The sequence below is a fragment of the Aulonocara stuartgranti genome (assembly GCF_965226115.1).
Source record: "Aulonocara stuartgranti genome assembly, chromosome: 7".
Classification (NCBI taxonomy): Eukaryota; Metazoa; Chordata; class Actinopteri; order Cichliformes; family Cichlidae; genus Aulonocara; species Aulonocara stuartgranti.
In genome coordinates this window covers 28,351,332-28,366,970 of record NC_138945.1, presented here as the reverse complement: position 1 = coordinate 28,366,970, position 15,639 = coordinate 28,351,332, and the positions used below count along the sequence as shown (strand labels likewise).

At 38.8% G+C, this 15,639-nt stretch overlaps 1 protein-coding gene across 1 annotated transcript in view; it reads left to right on the top strand.

Moving 5' to 3' along the window:
* sardh (sarcosine dehydrogenase) overlaps positions 1-15,398 on the top strand; it is a 44,660-nt gene extending 29,262 nt beyond the window's left edge. Inside the window, exons 16-22 of the mRNA XM_082539182.1 lie at positions 615-728; positions 1,527-1,674; positions 4,316-4,409; positions 11,380-11,542; positions 11,753-11,921; positions 12,734-12,869; positions 13,868-15,398. Coding sequence (XP_082395308.1) covers positions 615-728; positions 1,527-1,674; positions 4,316-4,409; positions 11,380-11,542; positions 11,753-11,921; positions 12,734-12,869; positions 13,868-13,996 — 953 coding nt within the window. The 3' untranslated portion in view covers positions 13,997-15,398. The remainder of the gene's footprint in view (positions 1-614; positions 729-1,526; positions 1,675-4,315; positions 4,410-11,379; positions 11,543-11,752; positions 11,922-12,733; positions 12,870-13,867) is intronic.
* The last annotated feature ends 241 nt before the right edge of the window (positions 15,399-15,639 follow it).

Genomic DNA, 15,639 nt, shown 5'->3' with positions numbered 1-15,639 from the left:
TGACACCGGCATCTGCTGAGGTTCGGCGCACTCGCATCTTTATAACTTGAACCCCCAAGTGTTTTTCTCTTTCTGTTTGTAGTCTTCAGACCTGATTAAAACTAGTAATAACATACTTTCTAAGAGTGCATGAGGGTCTGTTAAAGACAGCCTGTATGACTAGGTCTGTCTCTACCTCCATCTGTACATGTGTGGTCAAGTGCCACTGCATTGAAATCATTCCAGATTTGGAAAAAAGAAATACATTTCTTGTTACTTATCACAGAAAGCAAAGTCAAAACAGCTAGAAGTCTGAGCTAAAGTAAAATGAAAACCAAGGGAAAGGTTAACCCCTCTTTTTGATGAAAGAAACAATCAATCAAAACAATACTTTTGCACAGTACTCTGCTACAAAAAAGCAGAGTTTTATGAGTTAAGAGGATCAGAGCCACGATTATTGTTCCTTCAGAACAACTAAGTTGTGAACTTAGTGTCAGTACACTTGAATGTATTAAATATTCATCCCTGTTCACACATAGAGCACGCTTCCATCAGTATGTTTCCACTCAACAGCATGCTTAAAATACATCTGCAAAGTCTGCAGCACGTATTAATTGTTTGTGTGTGTGTTGCAGGTACCACTGTGTATACCTGCATGCTGAATAAAAGAGGAAGGTCAGAGGCCGACCTGACTGTGAGCAGACTGGAGCCTGGTGTGGCCAACCTGCCCCTGGCACCAGAATCCAGCGGTGAGAAATAGTGTGTAGACGTGTGTGTTTCACAGTTATTTGCTGCACTCTTTACCTATTACTGTTATTTCATTCATCTCCCTATCTCCGCATCACTATTTGTCAGCTTAGCTGTTGTATTTTGTTTATTGGATTTAATAATGTGCTATTCTGTTTTATCTTATTTCAGACTTATTGTTATTTTTTTCTCTGTTATTTGTGGTTCTTTCGCCCAATCAGTACTGTTTATCCACATTTATTAATTATTTTTACTCTTGTCTCACTCAAGAAAAGAGAATATCATGAAAGATGTGTCTCCTTTTGACGTTACACAGCAGTAGCTTGTTTCTTTATGTTGTCATTTTGACTCCACTACATCAAAAAAAGCCTGGAAAATAACATCTGTTCAGGTATCCCTTATTTCTATTACCACAGCTGCTGATTGAAAAACCCCAGGGAGCACATGAATCACAGGAGATAAATTAATTTAAGTAATTAATGTTGCGTAATGACATCTTAGGTGGGAAGCGGCAATTAAAATGCCATGAAAAAGTTGCTGCCGCTCTATTAATTATGCAAATTTCTTGACAAGTCCTGCTGAATATATCTACATAAAGTAAGTGGAAGGATTCAACAGAGTCAACTTTCAAAACATCTTAATGTAATAAACTCTGTTATCTCATCATCAGATCACCTAATGTAGCTGTCAGCTGAGATTCTTCACACTTGTGATTACAAACTGTATGCTATAGATAAAGTGGTTTCATGTGTCTTTCTCTTTCTTATACTTGACCTGATCGCCATCTGACTTTGCTCCAGGTGATGCATATTACCTGGCCATTGGAGGCGGTGTGGCAGAACACAACTGGAACCACATTAAAACAGTTCTTCAGGATCAAGGCTTTCGCTGCCAGTTGACGGACCACTCTGAGGACATGGGGATGATCAGCATCCAGGGGCCCAAAAGGTGAGGAAAGCAAGAGGGTTAGAAGTGAATGTTAACTCTGGAATGACTTATATCCAGATGAGAAATGAACAAGAGAACAATTGAAGGTGTGTATCCAACTGTTAAGAGACTATAGGGTACTGAGACCTTTGATATCAACTCTGACCTGCAAAATCCTTGTAAACCTTGTGAAGTTCAGGACACCTGGGGTACCTTGCTCAGTATGCAGTCTACTACTGCATGATACCACCTCATCGTACATTTATTGGTTAGATTATTTTTTAGGGCTTCTCAAGTTCACTCTTCTGCACCTCAGAGCTGAAAATAATAAATCCCATGAAGGTTTGCATCAGCTTCCAAGTTGAACACTAGTGATGCAGTTTGTCAGAGATTTTGAGAAAACGGGTGCAGTGATTTATTGAAACATGTGCAGACACAACGGAAATCCATTATATAAGGCAAAAACAGAGTTGCACTAATGGAAAGTTCTGCAGGCTTCTTGACGGACATTCAAAGCTCTTCTTTGGATACTGGATGATTTTTGCTCGCTTCAAGATGATCACAAGCTGCTTCAATAATGTTGAGATTTCAGATTTCAGTTTATCACTCCATAAGACCTGTTGTGACATAGCAATTATTTCTTCAGCTTCAACCATCAACATCAGCTTGATTTCTTAATCTACGGATTCAAATTTGTGCACGGTGCAAGTAAAAATCTTACTGCAGATATGGAGGGAGATCAATGTTTTCTTTATCCTTCCCACAGTTTCCCTTTGCTCAACACTCAAATAGTGAAGCTACACCACCTTTACCTATTCCTTATCTTATTCTCTGCACTCCACATCTATCTTTTTCTTCCCCTCTCACCTCCTCTCCTCCCCAGCTCACCGCCCTCTGTCTTTGTTCTTCCCTCTCACCAGCAGCAGGGTTAGTCCACTCCGTTCCCTGTGTGGGTTTTGTCGATTTTTTTTTTTCTTGAGGCTTTGCTTCTTTCTCCTGTTCTCCTAAGTTTCTTTTCTCTGTCTCTGTGGATTGTATCCACTTCTTTCTCACACACACCCCCTGTGCTCAGTGTCATCTTCACTTTTTTTTCCTAGGTTTTTCTATCCCTCTTGCTTTTATTGCTTACGTCAAACTGGAAACCACTGCGTCACTGCTAGATAGTCCAGTATGTGCTCTGTGTGTATGTGCTCTCTATGTGTGTGGTGTGTGTGTGTGTGTGATTTTTATATGCTCATACACACAAGACAATATCTATGATGATTACGGAGTTCATTGACTTTTCTTTAGCATCCAAAGCACATTTATTTCATGAGTGTGCATATTTTCACCCGTGTGTGTGTGTGTGTGTGTGTGTGTGTGTGTGTGTGTGTGTGTGTGTGTGTGTGTGTGTGTGTGTGTGTGTGTGTGTGTGTGTGTGTGTGTGTAATTTAGAAAAGACTGGCATCTGTGTTGCCTCTCTGCGCACATTACTGTAATCATTTTTAGCTCCTCTGTATTGTTTTTGCCACGTTTGAGAAATTCAGCATTTTGGGGGTTTTGTTTTCTTACGAAGCAAATTGATCCCTTTAGAGCATGAGGAGAGGAGCGATTGCAGCATTTATGGAAATGTGTTTGCCCGTGTTTTCCCTCCCTGAGTCGTCTCATTCAAATTCACTCAATAAGGGAGTCTTTAAACTTGCAGCCTTTCTCTCATGCAGCTTTGGCAGTGTGTTCCAGTGGGCAAAAGTAGTGCTTAACCACTCGCTTTTGCAATTATGCACCTTGTGCGCTGTATAATGGATGAAATTATGTGACGTCCTTTAATCGAGCCTTGTTTGTGTGGATGCGGATTCTCAGACGCACAGCTGAGAGCCACAGTGATGCGGCAAGTAGGAGAAACAAATTGGTAGTTGCGAGTGCCCCTTTTGCCAAATACGCAAACACACATACAAAACAGAGCAATTCACTGATTATATATAGCTAATTAGCCTTTGCTGTTGGGCTCTTAAGTTCAGTGAGAAAGGGATGGGAGGAACTGGAAAATGGCACAAAAAAAATTATTATTAGCCCCACACATGCATTGAGACCTCCACACATACATATGTTAGAAACCCTACATATTCCAGCTATATTTCTGCAGGGAATTTTAAGAGCATTCGTTTTTTGTTTTTTTTTTCCGCATTTATTTCTTTTGAATTAGAGGACACCCCTCCAGTTGCATTTCTAACCCTTCCCCTGATATCTTCATCCCTGGCTTCTTGCCACAATATTACAAAAAATATCTCTTTGACGAGGCCTCACACATTGTATTCTCTACCTGCCCACTCACAAACATACAAATGTACAAGCAGCACAGTGAGCTAAACTTAGCCCCCCCCCCTTTTTTTTTTTTTTGTTACTGTTGACTCATTTTTTTTATGTAATATTGATTTTGTGTGTGTGTGTATGATTGTGGGAGAAGAGCTGGTACATTTTTGGATTGTTCCAGCATTATTTGTGCTGGTAAAACGTATACCAAAATATAAAAATAAATACATAAAAAATGTCAACAATAATTGTGTTTCTGCACTCTGGTTCCACAAATACAGAAAATGTGTTGAATGACTGCCAGAGTTTCTTCTTCTTCTTATTGGTGTGTTTTTTTTTTGTTTTTTTTTTTTTTTTTTTCCCTTTTTTGCAGCCGGGAGGTATTACAGGAGGTTTTAGACACAGACCTGAGCAACGAAGCTTTCCCCTTCTCCTCACACAAAGTTGTTATTGCAGCAGGACATCAGGTGACAGCACTCACACACCCGTTACATGCACACACACATGTACACGATGGATGCTCTACATTTCTCTGCTTCAAAATAACCCTGTCTGTCTTAGTTAAATGAAGAATGCAGTTAATTAAAAATGCCACTATGCAAATTGCATGCTGTTGAGTGAAACGGTATTTTCTTTTCTTTTTTTATTTAAAAGGTTCAGTCATCAAAGATTGTACACTGTGTGTAGGAGGAACAGATGGTGTGTCTCAAGGCGTCCTTGTGACTTCCTTGCATGTCGAGTCTGTCCAAAATTTATGTATTTTTTTTCACATTCTACCTTTTGTTAAGGTTCAAAATTGAGGAGGGAGAGTACAAACTCCGTCCCTGAGGTCTACTGACTCAAAACAAAGTTTATAAGGCCGTGGCTTAGAAGGACATGGGAAACTCTTTGTATTCATACCATGGTACAAATAAAAGACCAATCGCGATTTTTAAAACATTTGGTTGGTATCTTAAGGGAGGGATGGAGGTGCAGTTGCTATAAAGGAAAGGGAAAAGGAGCAAAAATGATGCTCATGTACTCATTTTTAGCTGTCTTTTTATAAATTTTTCAAGAGGTGATGCAGTTAAGTGTGATCAGCCTCTGCCTTTGACCTCCACAGACTTCCTGCCCTCAAAAAAAAGAAAAAAGAAAAAGAGCATGTTGTACCAACACATGCAGCGACACATATGTCCACACACATACTCGCTCTCTTAGTTGGTCTTGCATGAATTATGCAGCGCTCTGGTGGTTGCAGTCAGCATCTTCTCACAGCTCTGCAGGAGTGTTTGTGTTGCTTGTGTGCAAGTGTGCCACTTGTGCTGTCTTCCAGCTGGTTTCTGGCCTTGTCTGGGTGACATTTTAATGGCTGCACTGCTGTGAGACCAGAACCCTCTGCTCCCCTCATAGCTCATTAGACTCTCTCGCTCTCTCTCTTTCTCTGTCTCTCGCTCTCTCCTAATAGCAAATGTGCAGCGGGATGGAGGGAGATACAAATTTATGTGTAGATGCAGTCTTGTACATATGTCAGCCTTTTAGCTATCTGTCTTTGATTTTTTCCAGGTAAATGTATAATTGCTGGTCACTCATGTGCTTCAGGGTGTATTTTGAATATATGCAGGCATACATGTACCTTCCCCAGAGCTTCATGCGTACATATGGGACTCAGGGTGATCCCTACATGGCCAGATGGCCTGGCTGTCACTACACCTACTGGGGAAACTGTTGTTTTCTCTCCACGTTTTTTTTTTTTATTTGCTCTCTCTCATATTTTTTTTAAATTTTTTTTTTTAGATGTGATCTTTCCATCTCCTTTTCTCTCACCTGAATTTGATGTGATTTCATTTTAAAGAGCAATATGGGATTTGTCACCTGTGTGTTCTCATATTGTTTCATTGTATCATTGTACACTCACTCGCCACCTTGTTAGTTACATCTGTTCAACTGGTCATTGCTGAAAATATCTAATCAGTCAGTCATGTGGTAGCAAATCGACACATTTAGGTATGCTGTTGACCTGCAAAACAAGCGCGTCCATGCTCACAGGTGTACACACGGGTGATCACACCCACAAACTACACCCTTTTTGGCTCCTACCTCAAAGCACACTGTGTTCTGTTGCTCTTATGTGCTGCACAATAATGTTTAATATTTAGTATTTACTGTCATATTCCCATATATCATTGTGATGTTGTTTATTCTATTACTCTTGTTCTCTTCTGCTTGCTTTCTTTTTTCTTTCTCAGCAGGTGATTGATATATGCATTTTTTTTTCTTTTTTTCTTCTTTTTTTCTTTTTCTGCTCATTCTGTTGGTTTTTGTTTTTTGCCCTTCTCCCCCGTCCCTCTTCTCAGCTGTTTTTCTTTCCCTCTTTCTTTCTCCCCTTCTTTCCCCCAGTCAAGTCTGTCCCATGTTCAGTAAGTGAAAATAAAATAAACAATAAAAGGTGAATCAAATGGACCATTATGGCAAGGCTGGGATGGTCAATTTGGTAAAGTAAATCCGTTGGGCATCTTTCTTTGCCTTTAGACAACAATTCTGATGGCAAAAGAGCCAAACGGGACAGGCAAAAAAAAAAAAAAAAAAAGCATCGGAATGAGGAAGACAGATGATTTATGTGACTTTGAGAACTGAAGATCTACTGTACTGGGATTTTCCCCAGAGAACCATCTCTAGGGATTGATCTTAAAAAGAGAAAATAACCAGTATGTCTGAGCAAAAATGGCTTGTTGATGCTTTGCTCGAGGCCAGGAGAATGGTCATACTGCTCTGGGCAGATGGGAAGGCAACCACTTGTTACATTCGAGGTAGGCCGAAGATCATCTCAGAGTGCCGAACATTGAGGTAGATGGATCTGCAGCAGCAGAGGACCATTGTACAGGTGGCACTCGTGTCAGCAGAGAACAAGAAACTGAGCCTACAATTTGCGTTAGCGCTCCAAAATTAGACAATAGAAGTTTGGAAAATCATTATCTGGTCTCAGTCTGAATGTCTGCTGTGAAATTTAGATGGGGCCAGAATTTAGAGTAAACAAAATGAAAACATAGATCCATCCTGCCTTGTATCAACAGCTTGAGGCTGGTGGTGTTATAATAGGGGTGGGGGCATTTTTTTTGTTGACACATTTAGGCTTCTTAGCACCAACTGAGCTTTGTTTAAACACAACAGCCTACCTGAGTATTGTTGCTGACCATGGCAATATGGAGACATATTGCCACTGAACAATATGTTCCCATATTGAACAAGCTTCTGGTTGTTCAGTGGAACAACCAGAAGCTTTCCTACACAACCAGGCTCCACCATCAGCTAGCAGGTCCAGCCAGCAGGCCACAACCAGGCTCTACCACAGGTCTATCTGTCAGTCAGCATGTTATCCTCAGTAGTCTTTTTTTCCTTTGTTTTTATTGACAGCTTTTTGTCTACATGATGTCTGTGGAGCAAGAAAAACCATACTTCTTACTCCTCTCAAAGGGAACAAGGTGGGATTTTACATCTTTTAAGCTTCTCAAACGTGATCATCAGCAGAGATCTCATTTTAACTGATTTATTCCATATCACTGGTTTATTTCCCAATTCTCTCACCCCCCAAAGAGATTGGGCACTAAGAGAAATCAGTCTGTAATCCTACAAAAAAAAATCTGTGAAAAGAAAATGTTTTATTGTTCTTCTGCTTCTTTTATCTGGAAATGTGCAACCTAATCCCGGTCCAGATTGCAAATGCTTAAGTACTCCTTGTGATTTTAAAACTCGAACAGGTCTTGGTATCACTCATTTACATGTCAGAAGTCTTCTTCCCAAACTTGATTTTGTGAAAGTTTGGATGAAAGAGTTAGATACCAATATTCTTATAGTATCAGAAACCTGGCTTACAAAATCGATTACTGACAAAGACATTGCAATAACAGGCTATAATCTTTTCCGTTGCGACCACCTCAGAAAGGGTGGCTGTCAAGAGATTTATTTTAAAAGACACTTCTTCAGCTGAGAGTCTAAGAGTGAAGACACACACACGCTGCAGATTTTACTTGCAAGGGCGGTCACAGAGCGCTCACACGAGAGTGGGGGGCCCTGTGATCAGCGCTCTGTTCTTGCACTTGTCTTTATTTATTTTATTTTAGTGTGTGTGTGTGTGTGTGTGTGTGTGTGTGTGTGTGGGGTCAGTCAGAACTGGGGAAGATTCAGATAGAAATATCAGAACACGTTTTATAAAGAACAATCAGTTCTGCATGAAGAAAGGTCATCATGCAGTATTCTATCACACGTAAACTTATATCATTAAAAGCTTATACTGACTACTAAATACAGTTTTCCATTGAGAGTGGCGGTGTTGCAATTTATGTAAAAAGCAAATTCCATGTTACTGTCTCTCCCTTTGCTGAAAGGAGGTGATCCTTCAGATGTTATTCAGGCCCATATCTAAATTGTGTGTTCTAACAAAAGTTCTAGAAAAGTTCATTAGTGAACAACTGAAAGACTTTTTGGACAAAAATTCCTTTCTTTCCCAACATCAGTCAGGATTGAGAAAACAACACAGCACAATAACTGCTGCTATTAAAGTGGTTAATGACATCGTTAATTTAATGGACTGCAAAAAATACTGTGCTGCTCTTTTTCTTGACTTGTCAAAGGCTTTTGATACAGTTGACCATGCTATTTTATTAAATAGACCAATATTGTTTAGTCTATCTGTAAATGTTGTAAGTTGGTTTTCAAATTACTTGTCAGCAAGAAAACAGTGTGTCCGTGCTGCTGGGTCTTCTTCCTCTTTTCTCCCAGTATCCAAAGGAGTTCCACAGGGCTCCATATTAGGGCCATTGCTATTTTCTCTTTACATAAACAACCTTTGTGATAATTTGTCAAATGCAGCATTTCATCTTTATGCAGATGATACAATTATTTATTGTTCATCCCCTTCAGTAGCACAAACCCTGCATTTTCTGCAGTCTGCCTTTGATATAGTTCAGTCCCATTTAACTCAACTTAAGTTGGTGTTAAATCCAGATAAATCCAAGTTCATGTTATTCTCAAATGGCAAGGAGTTGTTAGCTACGTCTCCTAAGATTAAAACAATTCAAGGAACTGAAATTGAAATGGTCACACCTTACAAATATCTAGGGATCATTATAGATCAGAATTTGTCATTTAAAACTCGCATCCAAAGGCTTGTGTCGAAGTTAAAACTAAAACTAGGTTACTTTTTTAGAAATCAATCCTGTTTCTCCCTCCAAGTGAGAAAACATTTGATTCATAGAACTTTTTTACCTTTATTGGATTATGGTGACCTGCTTTTTATGAATGCACCTGCCCACTACCTAAAGAGGTTGGATACTGTGTACCATTGTGCTTTACATTTTATTACTGGCTATGGAAATCGTGTACATCATTGTTCTTTGTGTGCTGCTGCTAAATGTCTATCTTTGCATATTCGCAGACTCTCCCATTGGTTGATCTTTATCTATCTCTCGTTGGGCTGGTTCCATCTTATTTATGTGTTTATATGTGTAAAAACCACAACCAGTACAGCCTTTGTTCCCATAATACCATACAATTGATTATCCCAAAAATCTGAACAGAATTGGGGGGAAAGGCTTTTAAATACGCTGCCCCTGCTTCCTGGAATAATCTGCAGAAGGAACTGAAATTATCAGAATTGGTTACCTTAAAGGAACGAGAGAATAACTCTTTTACTCAATGTGATTGTTTTTAATGTACTCTTAATTTGATCTGTTATTGTATATTTTACACATGTTGGTATGGGATATTGTATTTGTTTTAAATGTTATATATTTATGTGGTATGTGTATTTTAACTTTTGTTGCCATGATGCCAGGTCTCTCTTGAAAATGAGATTTTTAATTTCAATGAGATTTTTTACCTGGATAAATAAAGGACTAATAAAAAATAAATAAATCCCATTATGACCACTGTGCACCCATCTTCTGAAGGCTACTTCCAGCATGTATCGCATCATGTCACAAAACTTAAATCATCTCAAACCAGGGTGTTGAACATGACAATGACTAATGACTATACTCATGGTCAGATCTCAATCCAACAAAGCACCTTTGGGTTGAATCAGGAGATTCACATCATGGATTTGTAGCCAAAAAATCTACAGCAGCTGTGTGATGCTGTCATGTCACTACGGACCAAAATCTCTGAGGAATGTTTTCAGTGCTTTGTTGAATCTGATACAAATTAAGGCAGCAGAGTCAGTCTTGTTATGATTAAGTGGCATATTCTGGATTTTTAAAGCTGTTACTGATAATGCAACTTGATTTCAGATCTTTACATGTATTGCTTGTTTTGTTTTGTTTTTCCTCCCTGGTGGTTAACGTTGTAATGAAGACACATTGCCATACTTAATTATAATATATAACATGTACATGTACTGGGACTTCTTGTTACATTACTGACACATTATATATATTATTGTAGTGAAAAGGGAACTGAAGGAAGAACTTTTTATTTTCATCTCATACAACTTAAAAAAAAAAAAGTTAAGATGGACTGTTTATCAAAGATAGACATTGCCTGGTAAATGTGACATCATCTCAGAAAACACTGCCGGGGTTAGCACAGATACCTGCTATATGTAAAATGATACATTTCATTTTTCAAATGCTGAGGTTGGCGTTAAAACAGCAGTGCTAATAATAATAATGCAGACTTTTAGCCTGCAGTTTTTCAGTGCTTCAAGCCCAAAGCTATCTACATGGTTTAATCTTATTTCACTCCCAGTTAAAAATGAAAATGGCTTTCACTGTTGTAGTAAACTGCATAAAATATTAGATTATTATAACCACTACATGGCCATTCTGCTGGCTGACATTTTTGCTTTATTAATTTCACACAGTTTTCTGTAAGGGTGTGAGGGCGCTTTAGCTTACATAATACCATAGAAGAAGAAACAGAAGGAGAAGATTTGTGTGCAGATTTTCACTTTGCAAAAATGAAATGACAGGATACACAGTCTGTACTCGCAGTCTTCATCAGTTGTCAGAAGGTAAACAGATTGCAGTTGCTTCTCCTGAGCCGTTCGCTGGAGTTTTTTCTCCTCTTCCCTTTTCTGCATTTTTTGCTGTGAAGATGATGAACGTTAACACGATCTTTATTGAAAAAGACAAACTATAAAGAATGACACACAGATTGCAAAATGCTTTCCATTTTCCTTTTGATTCATAGCAACGTCTTTCATGCCTTCAGTATGATTGTATTTTCCCTCCTGTCCTTTCTTGTGCACCTTGTATCTTCGTACATCTGTCCTGATTTTTCTCTTCTGTTTTCTGGCTTTCTGTGAAGCTGCTTTTGGTATTAAAATGAATTCCATGTAAATTTGGGCCTCAAGGATGAAGTGTGTTTGTGCATGAATGAGCACAAAAAGAGTATGGCAGCTCGGTCCTCTTTGTGCATCTCTCCATCTTCTAAGCCTCTTCTCTGACCCCTCTCTCATCACAGGTGCGAGCTATGCGCCTGTCATTTGTCGGAGAGCTCGGCTGGGAGCTGCATATTCCCAAAGATTCCTGCCTTCCAGTCTACCGTGCTGTCATGGCTGCTGGTGCAAAGCACGGCATCATCAACTCAGGCTACAGAGCCATCGACTCGCTCAGCATAGAGAAAGGTAACTTGTATTTAAAGGTCATAAATCTATAACTATAATATCCAATCTAGCTCAGGTAGGATTTAACTAATAAACAAAACAACTGAGTCTACATTTCTTTTAATAATCATCCAGCATGGAACTCAGCCAAAGTTTACTTTTAATAATAGTGTACCAAATATGCAGGAAACATGGCTTTTACTCTAATCTTTTGTGTTTCTTGTTTTTAAGGGTACAGGCATTGGCACGCCGACCTGCGCCCTGATGACACACCACTGGAGGCGGGGCTAGCCTTCACCTGCAAGCTGAAGAGTTCAGTCCCTTTCCAGGGTCGTGATATGTTAGAGAAACAGAAGAAGGAGGGACTGAAGAGGCGCATCGTCTGCTTCACCACTGATGAGTCAGTAGAGCTTCTGTCGTGACATGATATTTTAGTCATCAGAAAGAAATTAAGAAAATTAATTAAGGGGGGGGGCATTTATAGATGTAATTTAAATATTTTCAGCAGCACAGCAACCATCCATGTTATTCCCAGGCAACAGGATCATTATATTTAAAGATGGTGCAGTGAATAAATGTAACATTGATTTGAAAAATCAAATAAAATCAAATATATGTTTTATTCCAGAGCGAAAGATGGGAGCAGGTGAAGCAGTTTATAAATGTTATCTTTAGATATATTATGTTTAAGTAGTTCTGACTATTAATATTTAAGATTCATAACCTTATTTTATGAAGTAAATAATACACCAAAAAAATACAAATCTTTTCATTTTCTGAGACCTGAGACTGTATTTATACACCAAACAACCACATTATTAAAACCACTGACAGGTGAGATGAATAACATTGATTATCTCGTTACAGTGGCAGTTGTCAAGGAAATGAGGTATTTTAGGTTGCAAGTGAACAGTCGGTTATTAAAGTTGATGTGCTGGAAGCGGGAAACTCTGACCGACTGACAGCAGTCAGTTGTGATGGCGGGGTCTGAGTTTCTCAGAAAGGTCTTGTGGGCTGTTACTGGTATGCACTGGTTAATATTTATCAAAAGCGGTCCAAAACAAACAAATCCAGTGAAACGGCAACAGGGTTGTATTGTTGAAAACTTGACACTGCCTCCAGTCTTTCATTGTCAAATGTCAAAATCTTTGCAACATTGTTTTGAGATAAAGCTGTTATCATTATCTGCATCTCTTACTCTGTGGCTTTTAGGAAAGTCCCGATGTTTGGTCTGGAGGCTATTTACCGCAATGGTGTTCCTGTTGGTCACCTCCGACGTGCCGACTATGGCTTTTATATCGACAAAACTATTGGTTATGGATACATCCGCAATCCAGATGGAGGAGTGGTAAGTGCCTTAAAAGCACCAACACACTGCACTGCCCACACTTATTCTGACCACATTCTCTCCCGTTTTCCAGTGTTTGTGTTAAAATATGAAAATGGCAGAGATCTGCGCTGTTGTGAAAAAAATGTGTCGAGTTTACTAAATCCTTGAAAGTAAAGTGCAGAAAACTAAAATGATCACACGAGCCGCTGTCATAACTGAATATCAGACAGATTAGATTAGTAGCTAAGGTTGCGTGCAGCAGTTGACTTCTGTGATTTTAATATCTGCTTAGATATGTGTCATATGTCCCTGCATGTATTTCTGCATTTAAATTCTTCTCAAGGTTTTTCTTTGATTAGTAATAAACAAGTAGTATGCACGCGTATGGTTAGCGTGAGGCTCCAGGACATGGAGCATGTGTCTGTCAGCGAATGAATTCGAGACACGGTGACAGATTAGTGGGAGAGTCGGGGAGTCAGTCAGTGAAAATTAGCACTTGGTGTTACGAGCGAGCTGACACTGAGTCATGAGGGAATTGATAGCTTCCTGTGCTTTAAAACTCCTGCAGTCACATTGTCCGTTCTGGAATAATCTGCCTGCTCGGAGCAGTATTTTATACAACCAACAAGTAATGGTGTTCCTCCTCTATGACTTGTCAGATTTTTGTGATACTTGCACACAAGCATTTACAACCAAACTGTGCTCAGGGTCAGGGTTTTATTTGTCATCTTACGGACTATATACAGAACCATCCATCACAAATCGCACAGTCACAAATGGCATTTGTATGCAATTTGTGAATTGTGATGGATCGTGAGCCTGATGAGCTGCTCCGTCATTCTGGTTTACAAAGTACGTGGATTCTTGCTCATCTCTTTTTGCTCCCTTGTCATTTTCATCTTTAATGTGTCCTTGTTTGACACATTTGAAATTCTCCTCCCCATACTTGCTTATCGTTCTGTCTTTTTTGTGTTTTATGACTTATCATTTTCTCTCACCGTCTCTTTCTTCATCAGGTTAGCGCTAACTTCATAAAGAGTGGTGAGTTTACCCTGGAGAGGATGGGAGTAGTATACAAGGCCAAAGCACACCTCAAATCTCCTTTTGACCCTGAGAATAAGCGTGTCAAGGGCATCTATGATTGAGATCAGACCACACATGTAAAAACTGACGAAAAACACACCAGCTACAGAACGGCACCAGAGGTGGAGGGATTTACAACCTTTTGTACGAGCAGCTGTTTTTGTCTTCTGTCAAATACAAGTTCATCTCAAATGTTGTTAATTTTGTTCTGATTTGATGGGACTCATGTGCATATGATCGATTTTATGCTCATTTGTAAAATGTTGCATGTTGAAAGCTGGTGAAAAATGTGCATCAGTAAAAATCAGATATGACTGGATTGTTAAGGGTGCTTCTGTTTCTTGTCTCCACGTTTTTATATCCACTCTGAGAGTAATAGCACACTGTTTGAATCGTCATGCAAGTACTAATACCATGAAAACGTTCAAGGGATACACTGATCGTATTATCTCTAAGAGTCGAGGGATTTGTGGTCCAGATTGCCTTCATCTTTCCAGGGTTTAACTTAAGAACTTTAATAACGGATGATGTATTTCAAACCGTTTTTCTTTTTTTTTTTAATAATAACTAAAACATCTGTTGGTTGTTTATGTCAAAGGATCAACAGCCAGAAATAGTAAAGACAGTTAACTCTTAATCTGCAACTAACCCTGTTAGTAGAGTTTTCAGTGCAACTCTTTGGATAGAACTTGGTTGTGTGTGTGTGTGTGTGTGTGTGTGTGTGTGTGTGTGTGTGTTCTAAACAGTACAAACAGCTGATACAACAGATATTTGGATGGTTTTTATCCAAAGTAAATATCAATAAATATACTTCTCAGTTTTTGGGAAGGTCCTTTGAAAAAGCTAATCAGGCTGAAGAGAAAGCTATCCTTTATTAGAAGTACTTTGATATTAATGGCGGTGTTAATTTGACCTTTTACTTGGTTATACTAATACTCTGTAATGGGGAGTAAAATTATTCTCATAACAATACAGACATTTACAGAGAATACAATAACTGTTTGTGCTGATAATGATGACAAAATCCAGAGGCTTTTTTTTTTTTTTTTGTTCTCTAAATCTGAAGCAGTCATCCTGGGAGAGAAAGGAAGGCAAAAAAAGAAACACCCAAAGGCACGACGTACCAGGGAAACAAGACACTAATGAAGTAGAATAACAGAAGACAGCAGTTTTCAGAAAACACTTTTGGGAAAAGATCTCCTTTGTCTTCTGATCCGTCCCCTCATGGTCATGGCATTATGTGTTAATGTACCGCCTTTTGTTCTTTAACAGATAGAAGTTTGCTAAATAAGGCGAGCAGTTAATTTATGCATAGGTAAACCTCTCATTTTATCTTTGCTATAATTCCTAAATATTTAAATTTGAAACTAATAGTAACGCAAGACATGACTTTATAGATGTCATGCTGGGAAAAATTAAGTTGTTGATGAATACCTTGGCTTATATTGATTTTTTTTTTTTTTTTTTAAAAAGACTAAATGCTCTTAATGTACAGAGAATCTTATCTTTAATGTAGGTGCTGTTTTTTTAGTTATAATTATTCTTAGTGTTTACACAAGCATCTAAATCTGGTTTGACACTCATAAGACAATGTTTTGTTTACTCTAACTTACACGAATACACTTGGAGTCCAGCACACACACTGTGAACAGCTCAGAAAAAGGTGTCTAAATAATGGAAGGCATTTGTATGTGTGTTTCCTGCT